This window comes from Hesperophylax consimilis, chromosome 2 (genome assembly GCF_061612785.1).
Source record: "Hesperophylax consimilis isolate HC1 chromosome 2, BYU_Hcon_1.0, whole genome shotgun sequence".
NCBI classification, from domain to species: domain Eukaryota; kingdom Metazoa; phylum Arthropoda; class Insecta; order Trichoptera; family Limnephilidae; genus Hesperophylax; species Hesperophylax consimilis.
Window position 1 is genome coordinate 37,840,941 of NC_142837.1, and position 17,946 is coordinate 37,858,886.

Genomic DNA, 17,946 nt, shown 5'->3' on the forward strand with positions numbered 1-17,946 from the left:
ACCACACCGAAGCTGCATTGACGACGTTACGTTATATGACCACGCCGAAGCTACATTGACGACGTTACGTTGTATGACCACACAGAAGCTGCATTGATGACGTTACGTTACATGACCACGCCGAAGCTACATTGACGCCGTTACGTTGTATGACCACACCGAAGCTGCATTGACGACGTTACGTTATATGACCACACCGAAGCTACATTGACGACGTTACGTTGTATGACCACACCGAAGCTACATTGACGGCGTTACGTTGTATGACCACACCGAAGCTGCATTGACGACGTTACGTTATATGACCACACCGAAGCTACATTGTCGACGTTACGTTGTATGACCACACCTAAGCTACACAATAATCATGTAGTTAATAGAAATGGCAACACCTTTCAAAAAACGATGTACTTCACTTTCCTGGACAGTTAAAAAAAAACCTATGCACAAATGTCCCAACAACCCGGAGTATCCGTATTTCGGAAGCTCGAAGGAAATTCGGAAATAGAATGGTTGATAAGTACCTACCCATTGAGATCTCGTCACTAAACACAACTAAAATCATTTCAAGCAAACATGTCTAATCTTGATGATGATCTTTCACCGGGGCGATACTAGAGTATCTGCCGCTCTGGCGATCGAGAAAGATTTGTGAGGTATTTCTTTCTCTTTCTCAGGTAAAAATAACGATTAGCAAAGGATTGCAAAAAATAACATTAAAAATAAATCTTTCGTTTTTCATGAGAAATTATTTTTGGGAGATTACAAGAAAGCACGTCTTTTATAAACCTTTATCCTCGAAAAAATGGTAGGCATTTGAATTATTATTTTAATATTTTGTATTCCACTTACATAAACCCAAGTTATTTATATTATCATCTGAAAAGGGGTTTGATTTTTAATGGATTATTTTTATTATTTTTATTTTTAAACTTCCGATTTAGTTGTCCGGGTTAAGTCTTCCCCAAAGGAAAAACTTAACCCTTCCACTCACTTTTCCACAAATGATCAGCTAGTCAATCAACACTATGTAAGTGCATTATATAAGTAAAATAAATACAAAACAATACAAGAACAACAACACGTCAAATCACCAGATATCAAATGGGAAAAAAAAATTCACCGTCTCCAGATATTTTCATATCAGAGGGTTCGGCTCGGTAGAACTTCTAACAGGGCCTATAAATCCTACTGATCCCTCAACATAAATATTTAAAAAATCTTTTGTTATCCTACATGTATTCAAAATGACCGACTTTTGCATCTTTATATATAAATTTTTTGATAGATCTAATACGCCTAAATTTTTAATTAGAGAGCTAGGTATAATGCCAGTAGCCGAAATAACGAATGGTAATATTTTTATAGTCTGAGAATGCCAAATTCTTTTTATTTCATTTCCTAAATCTGTGTATTTTCTTATTTTTTCACTAACAGATTTTTGAATATTACAGGAATTTGGAATAGCAACATCAATGATATAAGTTATTTTTTTAATTTTGTCATGTAAAACTATATCGGGTCTATTATGACATTATTATTATTATTATTATTTTATTATTATTATTATTTTATTATTATTCACTTGACATAAAGCATCAATCGATATTAAAATGTCAATTGAAATTGTCTATGAATACACCAATTTCTCCTCGTAAAGTCGTTTGTTATCTTGTATTCATTAATTCCAGGGATGCACAAACGGCGGCTCGTGGGCCGTCTGAAGATCGCCGGCACTCTATCTTCTTTTAAATGGAAATTAAATCTGTTTTTAACAACAGAATTTTCGAATAAAATTTTAGCTGATTTTAAAAATATTCAGTCCGTTTTAGATTTACTTAATAACCCCTTTGCCCATCTCATAAAGGATTCCACCGAGAGACAGACTGGGTTCTCATTGGCTCGCAAAACCTGGTTCGCCATCAATAGGTTAAGATGCTCTTATAGCCGCTGTGCCCACATGATGCACAGATGGGGCCTTAAAGAGTCGGCGATGTGTGAATGTGGTGCGGTGCAGACCACCGAACACGTGGTCAACGAATGCCCGCTCCATTCATTCCCGGGCGGGATTGATGAGGTCCACACGGGGATGCCTGAGACTGGCTCGCAGACAAAGATGTCCCCCACTGACCCCCCACCATACGAAAGCAGAATAACCCCTTTGGAATTGTGGTTGAAAATATGCAAACAGAAGCTCAGCCAAAGCTCAACCTAAGCCTCGACGAAACAAATACAAATTTGCCATAGTTCTAATAAGTTGTCTTGGTAAAGAAAAAATTCCATTTTGATGGAAAACACGTTAAAGTGTAATAGATTCTGATAATTTTTTGTTAATATATGGGAGTAAAAATTTTCAATAGTGAATTATAAACAAGTCGAAAATTCGAAACCGTTTGAAGGACCAAAATTTTAAAACATTTTTATGTTTGGCCAGTAAATCAATGTCAACTCACCATTGATTGTCGTAAATCAAATTGAATGTTTGTAATGATAAACTTAAATGTATGTATACCTCTCATAAATCCCCCTCCAATCCCCTCAATGCGCAACTGTTCGGCCCACCAGTATAATAAGTCTTCGTAAGTGGCCCTCCTTTTATAAAATCTGCGTACCCCTGGTCTATTCGCTAGGTACCATTTTCCCGGGTTATAAAGTGTAATACTTTCCCAAACAATTAACCGAGAGTTTTAATTACACTCGAGCAAATTCGGAGCAGCATTAATTAATGTAAATAAGTGCTTTGTTTTATTTATTAGCGAAAAAGTTGCCCGGAGCGCATAACTACGCGAGGTAACTGCCCGCCAGGGTCGTTGAGCTAAATCCCCGTAGACCGACCGTATCACCAGTATGATGGACGTATCAAGTCATCAAATTGCATCACGTAGTCGTATCAGACAAGCCAAGAAAGGGTTAACCTACAAAATGTTGAGTATTTATGTACAGCAGATGTTTCGTTTATTTTGTTTACGAAGTGAATGCAACGTGACCAGTTAGTAGCATAGAGGACAAATGCGTCGAGGTCCCGTCCAGACAAAATGGTTTCAATCCTCTATTAACTAATTCTTTCATCATTGCATAAGCGTCTAGAATTTTATGCACCTTTTTTTAAATTATCTCTAGATCACAGAATAAAGAAGAAAAGTGCCTTTCACACAAATGTTCCTTAGAAATTAAATTGTTATTATAGTTTCATTGTTTTGTATGAATATATATGTATATTTTTTAAAGACTTATTAGAAACAAGGTAAGTACCTACATATGATACAGTATTTACATGCATTATGTTTGTACATATCGGGAGATTTGAATATAATCTTCCATGGACATATATTTACTATGTATTATTTATGAATAACTGAGATTTTTTTCTGTAATATAAACACAATTTAAAGTTTATCCTTCTTTTTAAGTGATCTTTGGACATGTCTAATAAGAATATATAAGAGTTATTATAATTATTTCAAATGTTCACCTTCTTTCTTCGTTTTTACCACTCACACCTTCGAAATTAATAAGACATTTTAAAGACATACGTAATAGGTATTTTAACTATGTATAATTTAATTTAGAACCATATAACTTGTAGTGATATGTACTGTGAATGTCCAAATAAATGAATAAATAAAATGCCGACATTTCACAATAAAGAAAACTGGATAAATTTGAGAATAAAAACGCTTCCAACTTGACATACAGAATTTAGTACAGAGTATCTATCAAACAGTAAAAAAAAAAAAAAATTGGGAGATATATCTCCCAACCTAACACGGTCTATGCTATCTCTTTTTGTATTACAAAGAGATATATTATTTAAACAGTGTTAGAAAGAGAGATTATCGCTCTTTCAGTTTTTAATTATTATTATAATACATCTATTTTTTATTAATAGACGTTTTAAAAAAATATATAACTTTTTAAATTTTAGTTTGACTGAGGACTGAAACTTCGTTCCCAGGATAATAAATTATTATAAGCAATATTTAGTCGCCTGTAATATCAATACAAATTGAAAATATCTCCCGAGTAAAAATAAATGCCGCTGACAGGAATTGAACACGCACCTTCTGATGTTCGAGACCACTGAGCCACGTTTGCTTATTTCCAACACGCCAAATAATTCAATATGTACTTACTAGTACTTCAATCAACAATTAATGCTTATTTTATTTTTACATGACTCTTAAGTGCTGTGAACTTTTAAAATGTCTTTTATAACTTAAAAAAATGGTTTGATTGTGGATTTAACCTTCCTCCCCAAGGACTAAAGTCAACCGCGCCAAAAACTAAGCCAAACCCCGATTGAGTATATATTCACTCCTGTAACGTCATGCAATTTCAGAGAAATGCGTGTGTATAAGTTGATATAATGCATTGTCATCGACAACCAGCCTATCTGTCAAATTTCAGCTTGATCAGGAAGAGGTTAAATTTCCACTTACAAGATTCGAAATTGCGATGCGAAAATCAAATAGCTGTATTTTAAAATTAACCATAGACGCTCCCGAAATATTTGGAATAATTCTATTAAACAACATTCAGCATTTAAAAAATATTTGGCTTCCACTTTTTTGCCGATTTTTAATACTAATATCTGAAAGAGTTTTTTATGTGTTAAAAATCAGAGAGTTTATTTAATTTTTATTCTTACAATTCACGGATGAGAAGTAATTGCAAAATATCAGAGGCTTTAGAGGTTAAGTTAAAGACAATTTATTTATTTATAATTTTTTGAATCTCCCTTTTATCGTAAGAAACAATGACGAAAATGTATATCATCAGCCTTGACTTATTTAAGGTATTTTCTACATTCGCTGTAAAATGTAGTCTAAAAAATAACCTTTAACGGTTAATGTACTGTCAAAGGTATGCTAAAACAGTGAAAATTATAGCGCAAATAGCTCATATTCATGTTAATACGAAACCGCTGGAAGCGGTTTGTTATGAGAGATACCAAATACCAAGGCTGGTAGCGTGTTTATAGTATAATGTACCAGACCTGGGGAATCTGTAGAGCGGTAAATATTCATGTATGAATTTCCTTTACAAGGTATCAAAAACAAGGTTTCCCAACATATTACCACATTAAAACCTTTTAACAATTCAGGATGCCCTACATAGTATACCTATAATATGTAACATCATGGCAGAAGTAATAAAACTGCTGCTGGGATGGAAGAAATAAAATTACGCAAGGCACGGTACAAGGAACGCAGGAAACGTGAAGAGATAACGAAAACAACGAGTTATAACACTTGGTGACCGCTTGCCGCTTGCTGTTCTTACCTTTCATACTATTTCTATAGTAAATTATTCCAAACCTCATTCTATACAGGATGTCTCATCAACTATGCATCGAACGAGGTGGGATGATAGGCAGTGGCGGTTTGTCCTCAAAAAAATGGGTGGTGCGCATAGACGTACAAAAATGTTGTCAGTGTATCCCTACGCTTGGGAAAGAATGCCAGCAATTTCGAAACGTCTACCAACCTGCTGGAATTATCCATGTGTGAACGTGGTGCCATCTCGGCGTGACAAAAATGTAGTGTGTCTTTGGGTATTGAGTTCTGAGGCATTGATGAGCGCCACAGGGAAATTTCAATACAATTCAACATTCACGCTCCGCGTTTACAGATAAATGATGTTCTCAGGACACATTTGGTAAGCGGTGAAAGCATTTTTGTATTAAAAAAATACCATATGCCATCTAAAAAACAATTCGAAAAAAAAGTTAAGCGTATTTTAGATTTTTTTTTTAATACATCTATTTAAATTTAAGCTCAAACTCGTTGTCGATGACAATGCATTCTATGAACTGTTGGTGGTAATTACGCCCACATACGTGGATATAATATTTGTATTTCTATGAAATCCGATGACATTACAGCAGTTAATACCCGAAATTAATATCGGTAATTCCCAATCGAGATTTGGTTCAGTTGTTAGCGCTGTTGACTCTAGTGCCTGATGAAATTCCCCCAGTAAAATACGCAATAGAGGGTCATATCAAATCGGAGTTGACTCGTTTGGTAGAGTTGTTGACTCCAGTTCCTGGGTAGGAAGGTTAAAAGACATTTGAATATAGATGTGTAGTAAAAAAATGTTGTAGTAAAAAAAAACTTCTGCAGTTTATGCTTGTGCTAGCAAGGTATAACTAATTGATCACTCTAATAAATAAAAGTATTTGAAGTTTATTTAATAAGTTTAATTTAACCAGAACTTTTCGAGTTTATAGTTTTAAACACACTATCCCGATGGCACTCCCAGCAGGAAAATGTTGTACGGTGGGCAAGTACATACTCCCAGCCGATATATTTGCGGTCAGGAGTAAGGCAAGGAGGGTGTATGTCCCCCATTCTGTTTAATGTATACATAGACGAGTTGTCAAGTCGCCTGGACATCAGAGCGGGTTGTCGTGTTAACAGTATAATATGTATGAATCATATAAGCTACACGAACGACTTGATCCTCCTAGCTCCGTCGATCAAGGGATTAAGATTATTGCTAAACACTTTTGAAGAATATGGAAAACAGCATAATATGATGTACAACCCGAAGAAGACGAAATTGATTGCGTGCCACCACGAAAAAAGTCAAGATACATGTAAGATGCTCCCCGAATACCTTAACGAGGCAAAAATAAATACATGTTCAAACGTGAAATACTTGGGGCACATTATTAATCAAGACCTGTCGGACGATGGCGATATCGAACCACAAAGGAGAAGCCTAAGCATAGTGTCTAATATGATTGCCCGCAGATTTTGCAAATGCAGCAATACTGTTAAAAAATACTGTTCAACGCATTCTGTACTGGCCTGTATACGTGTGAGACATGGAATCACTACCGAACTTGCTCGATGGAACGACTCCGAATTCAATATAATGACGCCTGTAGAATAATATTTGGATACCGAAGATAAAGCAGCGCATCGACAATGTTCACGGAACTAGGACTGAATGGATTTACCGGCCTGATGAAACACCGGGTCACTGGAGCCAGGATGCGGCTAATGGCCTCCGCCAACACGTTGGTGACCGCAGCCTACCAGCACCAAGCGCCACTCCTGAGTGAGCGCTGGGCCCAAGCGCACTCAAGACCACACCCTGCATAGTTGTCCTTATTTAATAATTTATTATACAAAAAAATGTATATCTATATGGGACGTGTGGGATTGCACTAACCTCCCCACAATCTGGAATAAAATTATTATTATTATTTCTCACATATTAGGGGGTGGTTAACATTTTACATTAAAAAATGAAGTTATTTTCAATCTAAATCACCAAGTGGTGTTCCAATTCATAACCTTTTCAATGTTATATCATTTTTTTAATACCCTTTATGCCGTAACAAAGCCGTGGTTCTATTTTGAAGAAATTTATTATCGTACTCTGATTTATTATAAAAATGAATCTTAAAAAATATCCATTTGTTTTTCGTTCCAATGTATTGTAGACATGTTAGACATAGAATATAAATGATAAAGGAATTTCCGAAGTTTGTGATTGTAAGTAATTTATTATCAAAGTAGTCAGTATCCAAAAAAAGCCCGTATTGTTTATTGTTTCCGTGCTTTTAGTTTTATAAAAGCATTAATAATATTAACATCTGAAATAATCATAATAATGGACAGTGGAAGATTTTTAATAAATAAAATATATAATTTTTTTTTTAATCACGAAGCTAACGAATTGTATTTGACTTTAAGGAGATGCACTACGTCGTGAAATATTTTAAATTGAGCCGCTATCAATAACAACCCTTACGTAATCCGCCTGTTTTGATTTATGAATGAAAAAAACATGGCCAAAAAGTGTCTTTTATTTTGTGGATGTTCAGGCATAATTTTTTATTTTTCTATCATTTTATAAATAACTTAATTTTCCACATTATACAATAAAATCATAACCGAAAATGGGTTCGTAAGAAGAGATTTTCAACTTTAAAGCAGTTTTCATAGGCCTTATACATTATATTTTTCTGGGCTTATAAAAAGACTTATCTTAAAAATACTCGATTATTTCAAATGCCAAGATGTATTCTACTCGCAGTATTTAATTAAAGCATCTGAAACATTTCCAGGCGACCAAATTTTCAAACCAAAAACACATGATTTTGCATTACTACGTATGGCATCGCCTTAATAAAAGTTTTTAAAGGCTGGGTGCAAATAGTTATTAGATGGTTTATCTCGCCAAAATTTTAGTAAATTGGTTTCATACATTAGAAAAATCTATTTTATTATTTAGCCGATTATATGGATACAATTTACGTCTGCTTTGCAAATTAAACATATTTTTGTAGTGTTTCTTGAGTAAATGTTTCGAAAATTTATTCTGTATACTTTCTATTAAATCGATGTATACCTTATATTGGGGATTCCATTTTGTGAAAGTATACTAAGGTGAAACTTTAACTTAATCACAATTCTTTTATCAAATATTCCTTTGTCTGGTAGGTACCGTAATATTATTTTATTTATTGTTTTTGTGTTTAATTCGTTGAACTCACCCTTTTTTAAATTTAATTTAAATCAATGTTATTATCATAGACATATGAATATTAGTAGACCTGCCCTAAGTGATTAAAAGCGTATTATCCCCACTCCCCATACCGGTTCCATTGGAGCCGGCTGTGCTCGCGTATGGCCTCAAGTGAAATTTGAAAACGTGACGTCATCATTCTTGTGCGAACTATGGTCGAGGCATCATCGGTTCATTTTACGAAATAACACGGCAAAATGTTGACTTGTACTATGAAAACTTGTAAAAATAGATGTGAAAAAGAGAATAAACCCAATTGTCGTATTACATTCCATATATAAGCATTATTTTACTTTATTTTAAGCATATTCACATCGTATAATATGAATCAGTTGTTACTATCACATCGAGAAACGTCTGGACGCGAAACACAAAGCTGGTTGGTTGCTGGGAAGTAAATTAAGAACATTTATAAAAGTGTCTTAACTAAATACTTAAACCAAATATTCGACTCTGAAAATAGAACCGAATTTTTTTGCCGAATTTGAACTTCGCAAATTTGTTCATAACGTGGCGAGTAATTTGCGCTCCCATGTAAAAATGTCTATTCAATCAAAAGCCGATTTTACTTTTAAGAAGTAAATGGTGATATTATAATGCGAGATGCCTATTTACTGTCAGATTGATTTATTGACGAATCACAGTCAGCTTCACTCCCTTCGTTCTTCAACAGTTGATTTTACCCCTCGCCATTATCTTCTCGTCTATTAATTCCTATGTCTGTGGTTATTATTAAGTTATATAAGTGTTTTTTTTCTAATTATGCTTTTTCTGCGTTCAATGCCATTTTTAAACTGTGGTTAGGCCACGTCGAGCATATTTATTTATATGATTCTATTTATCCCCGCTAAATTTCAATGCTATATTATCGGTCAAACTACGAACGAATGATCCTAATCTGATAATATTAATACTCCAGCGTCTGGACGGTGTAGGCCCTCTGGTTGGTCAAATTTAAATTGTCTGTTTCGGTTAAATTCCGCTAACTTGAAAATTAAGACACGATTTCATACTAAAATAGGATCGCCTCATAATAATACGAGATTTCTTCGAAAGCAACGTTTCTGCTCATATAATTTTTGGATAATATCGAAGAAAATATGTTTTAGAAAGTTCATAATCCATTGGATTAATTACATTACAATGAAAATTATCCACAGTTACGTGATTATGCTTGACGTTTATAAAAAAAATCACGCGTCCCTTCAATGGCCGATACGCACGGCTATAGATGGCCGACAGAGAGCGCACCTCTGGCGGTTTAAAAACGAACCAAATGAATGGCGCGAATATTTAAATATGCAGCTCACAATATTTGACTACTTACGATTAACAAGCGTTAACTAAGAAGATTTCTTCTGGAAGCTTATCACTTTGTAATGGCATTTTTCATTATTATTTATATTTTTTTTGTTTATTAATTATAACTGATTTTATATTGACATGTTTTCTAATTTCTAAAATTAAAAATTATTTATTTGCGGTGCTTTATATCCTGAGTGAAGTATTTTAAGACCTGATTTTTTTTATCGAAAGTGTGATCATTATTCAAAAGATGATTTGCAAACTCAGATTCACTATTTCAAAGACCGTTTGAAGAGAATATGTTTAATTTTTTTATTTAGTATTTCAACTATCAATTTATTAGAATAACCGTTATTAAATGCTATTTGTCTTATGAATATATTGTTTTATAGTTATATGCTATTTGTTTTTTTCAGGTCTTAAAATACTTCACTATAAATAATTTTGAAATTTTAGAAATGAGGAAACATGTTAATATAAAAGCAGATAACAAGAATTTTTTTATAAACTCTCTTTTAAATATTTTCCCACTCAACTGGTCTTTCCCGTCTAACGATATTGTAATTCCTAATTATTATAAACCCAGCCTACTGTTACCCCTCCCCCTCCTTCCACTTCTTCTTTCCCAATTGCAATCTATATTTAATTTTTGACTTCGGTGTATACACAATAAAATGTAAACATTATATTTTTCATTTATTGGACAATTTGCATAGCGCCGCTTTTGTGAGATATCACCTCAGGGGCGCTATATTGTAATAATCTACCTTTATATATAATTTTTTACTCTCCCGATGATGTTGTATATATAATCTAACTTTAAACTTTATTAGATACAGTAACAGTTGTAGGTAAAGAATTACCACCAGTTGGAGTAAAATTAACACCTTTTAATTAAACCGACTGCTAATCTCATCGCACAATTCCCCTCCTTTTATTCATAAACACTGGTACAATTAATAAATATGTAATAATCTATTATTTAAGTCAACTTTTTTATAACTATCTTTAATGGTGACAAACTAAACGATATTGATTCAACTTATAGACATTGACGGTTGTAACACATATTTAAGCACTGCAAGTCTCCTATGAGCTAATTATATTAGGTACCTAAGATAACAGTTAATATCAGTTGTAGAGATGTAGTCAATAATAGTGTTTCATTTGAAATAATCCATCACAAATACGTAAAATTTCATTTATTCAAACAACTGTCATTCTTATTATGCGTAAATTTAGCATGTTATTATTAATTAACTCCTTCCTGTTCCGTGTTTTAACAATATATATACTCACCCTCTCTATGTGAATGTCCTAATATCTATCTATTAAATGTAACTGTTGTTAATATCACTTAAAATGGGCGAAGCCCAACCAAGTGCAGCCCGCAGGGCCTAGCAGAAAAAAACCCGCGGAGCGGGTTTTTAACTGCTAGTATAACATAAATAGGGCAAGGAAAAGTACATATTCCTTACTTCTCAGTACGTTCACGAGACCTAAATAATATAACACATTTAAATATGCTAAAATCAGTCACGTCATTATTAAATAATTATACCATTTACCATTTAATGTAGGAAAACACATTTTAAAGTACTCCACAGAAAACAAAATATCTATTACCATAATATTGATTATTCCGATTAGACAGATCGTTGTAGGAACCACTATCAAGCGAATTTTAGTGGGTTAAAAATGTAGCGACCAACAAGCCCACCATCTTGAAATGGAACCGGAACGTACCAAATTTACAGACAGCTGAAATTCTAAATGGTCGATCGCTATGCTCAGTCAATAACGTCTCTAAAATTTATTAAGGCCTCGTAGGAAGCGTTCAGATATGGTTTGAAAGGGAGATTTGTAAATGCGAATGTTGGAGGGAGCGCGCTAATATTTAAAAACGATAATAATTAAGCGAAAATTGTGAAAATATTTAATAAAACACGACGAAATTCTTAAGTTGCATTTAAAGATACACTGTGAATTTTTCATGCCTATAACATATTAAATAACAGAACAAAACGTGTTTTAAATAATTTTCGGAGATTACTTTGCGATTTTTTTCTATCGAGGGAATTTCATATGATTAAAGTTTCGTTATAACAAATATATAGATATTATGTTCAAAATTTTTAAACTTAAAATCAGCAGAAGGGTATGCGGGAGATTAAACTAGCAGCGTTCACGTCACCATCATCATCAGAAACTGTCTATCTACTGCAATATGAAATCCATCCAAATTTCTTTCCAATTTAATTGATTTAGGCTCTGAGCTGCCACATATTACAGTCTAACCTGGTTATAGTGGATTGTAGGTGACCTTAGGCCTTAGGTCCCTGTGAACTAATATTGTAAAATAATTTGTGCTGACCTCATTATCCTTGTCAGCATCCTTGATGTGCTGTGCGATGAATCTGACGCCCCGTAGAGCTGCCTGCACTTCTGGGGACATGATTCTAGGCAGCATATTCTCCGAATCTGCCACTGTGGAATATGGAACAACAATTTTGTTTAGGTGGTCAATGGCATGGGGACTAAATACATTGGTTTAGAGTAGTTTAATTTATAACATATTATTTAGGTCGTCAATGGCAATGGGGACTAAATACATTGGTTTAAAATAGTTTAATTTATAACATGTTATTTATGTGGTCAATATCAATAGGGACTAGATTCATTTGTTTAGATTAGTTCAATTTATAACATGTTATTTAGGTGTTCATAGGCAATAGGGACAAAATACATTGGTTTAAAATAGTTTAATTTATAACATGTTATTTAGGTGGTCAATATCAATAGGGACTAAATACATTTGTTTAGATTAGTTTAATTTATAACATGTTATTTAGGTGTTCATTGGCAATAGGGACTAAATACATTGGTTTAAAATAGTTTAATTTATAACATGTTATTTAGGTGGTCAATATCAATAGGGACTAAATACATTTGTTTAGATTAGTTTAATTTATAACATGTTATTTAGGTGTTCATTGGCAATAGGGACTAAATACATTGGTTTAAAATAGTTAAATTTATAACATGTTATTTAGGTGGTCAATGGCAATGGGGACTTAATACATTGGTTTAGATTAGTTTAATTTATAACATGTTATTTTGGTGGTCAATGGTAATAGGGACTAAATACTTCAGTTTAAAGTACTTTAATTTATAACAAAACAACCAAAAAAAAACCTACTAATAAACATAAAATTGATTTAACTGAAATTGTTTATGCAGTGGTTCATCTGTTGTATTTGCCAATTTAAATAAATTTTGAACAAAAACACGATTACATATAATCATAACATTATTACTTGCATATATTGTATTTTTTTTTAAAATAATGTAACCTAACATTTTTTAATGAATATTTAAAAAAATAAATAATTATAACAATAAAGGACTGTCATGGCAATATAAGCTTTTTGTGTAAGTCAGCACGTATGTGGAACGAGCTACCGCTATCTGTTTTTCCTCCTTCATCTAATCCGGTCCGCTTCAAAACCCGCATTTATAAATCCCTTCGCACAGCCCCTTTACCCCTCCTAATCCCCTACCCAACGATGACCAACCGGTTTGCGATATAGTTTCCTTGTCTACATTCAGTACAGATAAGGATATTTTAATTTATATTATTATATTGTTATTTCTACAGATGGCTTTGCCTTCAATTTTTAATATTTAATGCTTATTTTAATATCTCTTACTTAGTACTATTACTGTTGACGCAACTATCTTCCTTTATCATTATCCTTGAAATTTTACCATCCTATTACCAACAAGTACCTGTCATTATCCGACTGTACCCACATTTACAACAATAAACGTAACTGTCAAATCAGTTTATTACAACCCAGATGTTGTGAAAGTTGCGTGTGAAATAAATCATCTCCTGTGAGTGAAAACAACCATCAACATCGTTGACGAACATCAAAGGGGTAAGTCGGATTCCTTCCTTACTCCCTCCTGTTCACCATCTCTAACCATTGTTGTGTCAACTTCATGTTCACAATTAATTTTACAGTCCATTCTTGATTCGCCTTGTGATTACAATTACCATGTGTATATTGTAGGCTTCCCGCAGCATAACCACTATGCAGAGACATTGGATGTCTTGAGCCGTCATATAATTTATTTATTTAAATATAAACGGCATGACATGTGCCATTAACATATATACAAATATAATTTTAAAAAGTATAGATTATACAACATAAAGTTGAAAGTATAATATTCGGTATAAAATGTAAAGGTTTAGTATAAAGTTAAGAATAAAATATAATTTACGGTGTAATGTGTAAGGTTAAGTATAAAGTTAAGTTGATTATAAAGAATAAATTGTAAAAAATGTTGTTAATATTGACTTAGAAGAATTATTTGTCAACTAAGCCAGACATAAATGATTTTCAATTATCAAAATAACGATAATGTAAACAATGATCTATTCTTAATAACATATCTTTTGATTCTTGCATACGTAAAAAATATGTTTTTATGTATTTTTTATATGATAACAGACTTCCTTCATCATTGATATCAAAGCATTCATTTCTTAATCTATGCAGAAGTAATGTAGAGTCGTTTAACAAAAAATCAATGGCCAATCAATGTAACCACCATCAAACCGTGGCGGTAAGCGGTAGATAAATTTCATTTTACAGATAGGGGCGCTCTAGTGAAGTGTCAAAAATAGGTAATTTTCAATGATTTTCTATAAATTTTAGATTTAAATTAATATTGAAATGTTTTATAATCTGTATATTTTTAGTAGTTATGTGGTCAGCTTACCTGAGGCTCGGGGCATGTGAACCGGTCTGGACTCATCGTCAGAGCCTCTCCCGAAGGCTTGTCCCACGGAATCGAAGCCTTCTTGCCCACTCTTGTAGTCGGGGGTGAACGGGTCGCTGAGACTCTCACGGCTAAGTTTAAAAATACAAATATTTATTAAGAACGACAAATATTTTCAGATGGCAATGATATGTTTTTCAATTTTTCTATAGTTTGGATTTACTTTAGTACATGGAATTTTTCACAATAAAATAATGTGAAACAGGGCACAAATATTTTGATAATAGACCATTCTGATCAAAAAAAACTAAACAGCAGCTTTCCTTAAACCCTTTTATACCTTACATATACCAAAATTCAAAAACACATAGATTTTGAATTTACTCTATCATACCTAGGGCTAATAAAAATTTCAATTTTCCCTTTTCAATTTTTATTAGGTATAACTTGACTTGTGTGCTATTTTTTATTGAATATTAGCCACTCATGTTGGCGGTAGTTATTTTTATATTTTGAAAGGTAATATTTGTGTTGTCGACAAAGACATTCCTCTCAATTTATTTGAATGTATTTTTTAATTTTATTTTTTTAATCTATTTTTTATTTTTATTATTATTTTTTTTTTAATTATTATATTAAATTAATAATGTGTTTTATCTGTGTGTACAGTAGGTATATGATTCTTTATTTGAAATATACTCCCTAAGACCTAATGCTCAATCAAATGAATATAACAATCATTTTTAAAGTATTAAAATAAAATGGGTAAGCGTAATGAGTAAGATCAAGAAAGGGACGCTTAGATGGTTTGGGCATGTAGAGCGAACGAGCGAATAATGGAGTGTAAGGAGAATATACGATGCAAACGAGAATGATAGCAGAAGTCGTGATGACATGGCACGACCAAGTGAATCAAATACTTGAGTCGGGCCATGTCAAGAGTCAAAGTTATAGAAGAGTATGTATGAATGTGAATGAGGCAAGGAGTGTGTGACCAGACCAAGTTGTTTGGCGGTCTGTCCTCTCTACCTACCCCTGCAGGGAAACGGCGTGATGGTTGGTTAGTTAGTTAAAAAAAATTATACCAAAGTAATTCTAATACCTATACCAATTGTTTTCAAGCATCAAATGAAATTTTCGACTATTTCCAATTTCAAATAATTTCTGAAAGGGCTACCTGTATATTTTCCAATGTTTACTGTTGGAAATAAACAAGGGTTATGCTAAAAACATTTTTTTCACATTTTTTGCGTTTTGGAAATACTGTTATCGTTTTTTTATTATTTAAAACTCATAAATTTTAATTTAATTAGATAATGTAACAATTTTTCACACTATCATATATTCACAGTTTGTGCAGAAAATTATTATTTATAAATAACTACGTTAAAGCAGTTCAAAAACTATGTGCTTGTTTTTTTTTTGTTATTTAGTTATAAAATTACATTTTTATATCTTGTATAAACCTTTTAACTTATTTCTATTACATTAAGGGCACTTTACAATACTTATCTTAAACTTATTCTTTATCGTATTAAGGCATAACCCACGAAAAGCAGCAAGGCTTTTACCTTTTTTAACATCTGTCGGTAATTCATTTGCAATCTTAAATCCTTTAAAAAAGAGATTATTTTGGGTTCCCGACAATTTTTTTTTTGGAAGTCTAAAATCTCCACAGTTTCTCGTGGGGTAGTCATGTGTATTCCGAAATTAAAATTAACATTCTTAATCATGTATTTTGGGAGCATCTTATTTTTTAGCTTAAATATAAATATTAGGGTATTGTAAATTATTCGCTAACTCACACTTAACATTCCTAATTTTTTCTGCATACTAATTATCTTAGAATACTTACTACAATTCAATACTGTTTGCATACTCTGTTACTGCAATGAAATTCATTTTTTCTCATGTAAAACATTATGTTTATGCTGACGACACTGCATTAGTTATTTCACATGAGGATTTATTAATAGCGAGTACTTTACTGCAAATTGACTTTGTCACTCTTCAAAAATGGTCACATGATGTAGGTTTAATAATCAATGCTAAAAAAACTAAGCTTACGCACATCAGATCTCCTCATAATAACATCACCATAACTCCTAAAATTATTTCTCATGATTTTAATTGCATCCATAACTTTGTAATACAACCAGAGATGTGCAAAATGGGTACCCAAAACCATTTGAAATGCAAAATGGAAATGGGTCAAAATTTTTCCATTTGAAAATGCAAAATGCAAAATGGTTTTTAGAAAAGCATTTCAAATGCAAAATGCAAAATACCTATTTTCAAAATGCATTGAAAATGCAAAATGGTTTCTCAGGTCAAACAATCAAAATAATTATAGAATTTTTAAACAATTTTGTCATTTAATAATGGACATGAATGTAGAACAAACATATTACATGATGGTAAATCCAAAAACACAACAACTACAGATTATGAAACCACAAAAAATTTGCGCGGGAATAATGTTGCTAACATAAAAACATAGAAACTGCTATCTAACATTTAATATTACAGCGTCATGGCCCCATGTTCAGTATTTAAATCAGTATTTTTTGTAATGGTATCACTCAATTACCAGGGCTCCTACCAGGGAGCAACTTGACAAATGTAAATTATCTCTCATAGCGAGGTTGAGGACCGACTGATATTTGGGGCTTATGAAAAAAAGATGAGTGGAGATAGTAAAAAGAATGTTGCAAAAAAGCATTTAAAATGGAAAATGCATTGAGAAATGCATTTAAAATGCAAAATGCAAAATGGTTTTTAGAAAAGCATTTAAAATGGAAAATACTCATTTTGCATTTTGCATTTCCATTTGAAATGGATTTATTTGAAATAAGGACATCTCTGAATACAACCATGCTTATGTAAAAATATTGAACTTGTTTCAAAATACGTATATCTAGGCTTAACAATTGATTGTAATTTTAAATGGGATATACATATACAAAAAGTCTGCACACGGCTTAGAGCTATAGTGAGCAAACTTTATAGATTGAAGTTTTTTGTTCCACCAAATACCCTTAGAATAGTATACCTGTCATTGGCGAAATCCCTAATAAGATATGGAATAACTTCATGGGGACATTCAACAAAAACAAATCTTCTTTCAGTCCAAAATGTACTATATTCTTTGGTAAAATTATTATTAAACAAAACTAAATACGAATAAAGAAATGACGTACCAAAGTCATTACTATACAATTCTGTAAATTTATTATCTGTTCGTGCTATATTGTGGCTTAAAATTGCGAGTCAGCATACATCTCAATCTGAACATAATAAAATAGT

General features: G+C 32.5%; 1 protein-coding gene across 2 annotated transcripts in view; it reads right to left on the reverse strand.

Moving 5' to 3' along the window:
* Positions 1–17,946, reverse strand: part of nAChRbeta2 (nicotinic acetylcholine receptor beta2) — a 112,065-nt gene that overhangs the window by 59,895 nt on the left and 34,224 nt on the right. For both annotated transcript variants that reach the window (XM_089642565.1, XM_089642573.1), the window contains exons 9-10: positions 14,641–14,771; positions 12,224–12,336 (exon numbers count right to left, since the gene is read on the reverse strand). In XM_089642565.1, coding sequence (XP_089498691.1) covers positions 12,224–12,336; positions 14,641–14,771 — 244 coding nt within the window. The remainder of the gene's footprint in view (positions 1–12,223; positions 12,337–14,640; positions 14,772–17,946) is intronic.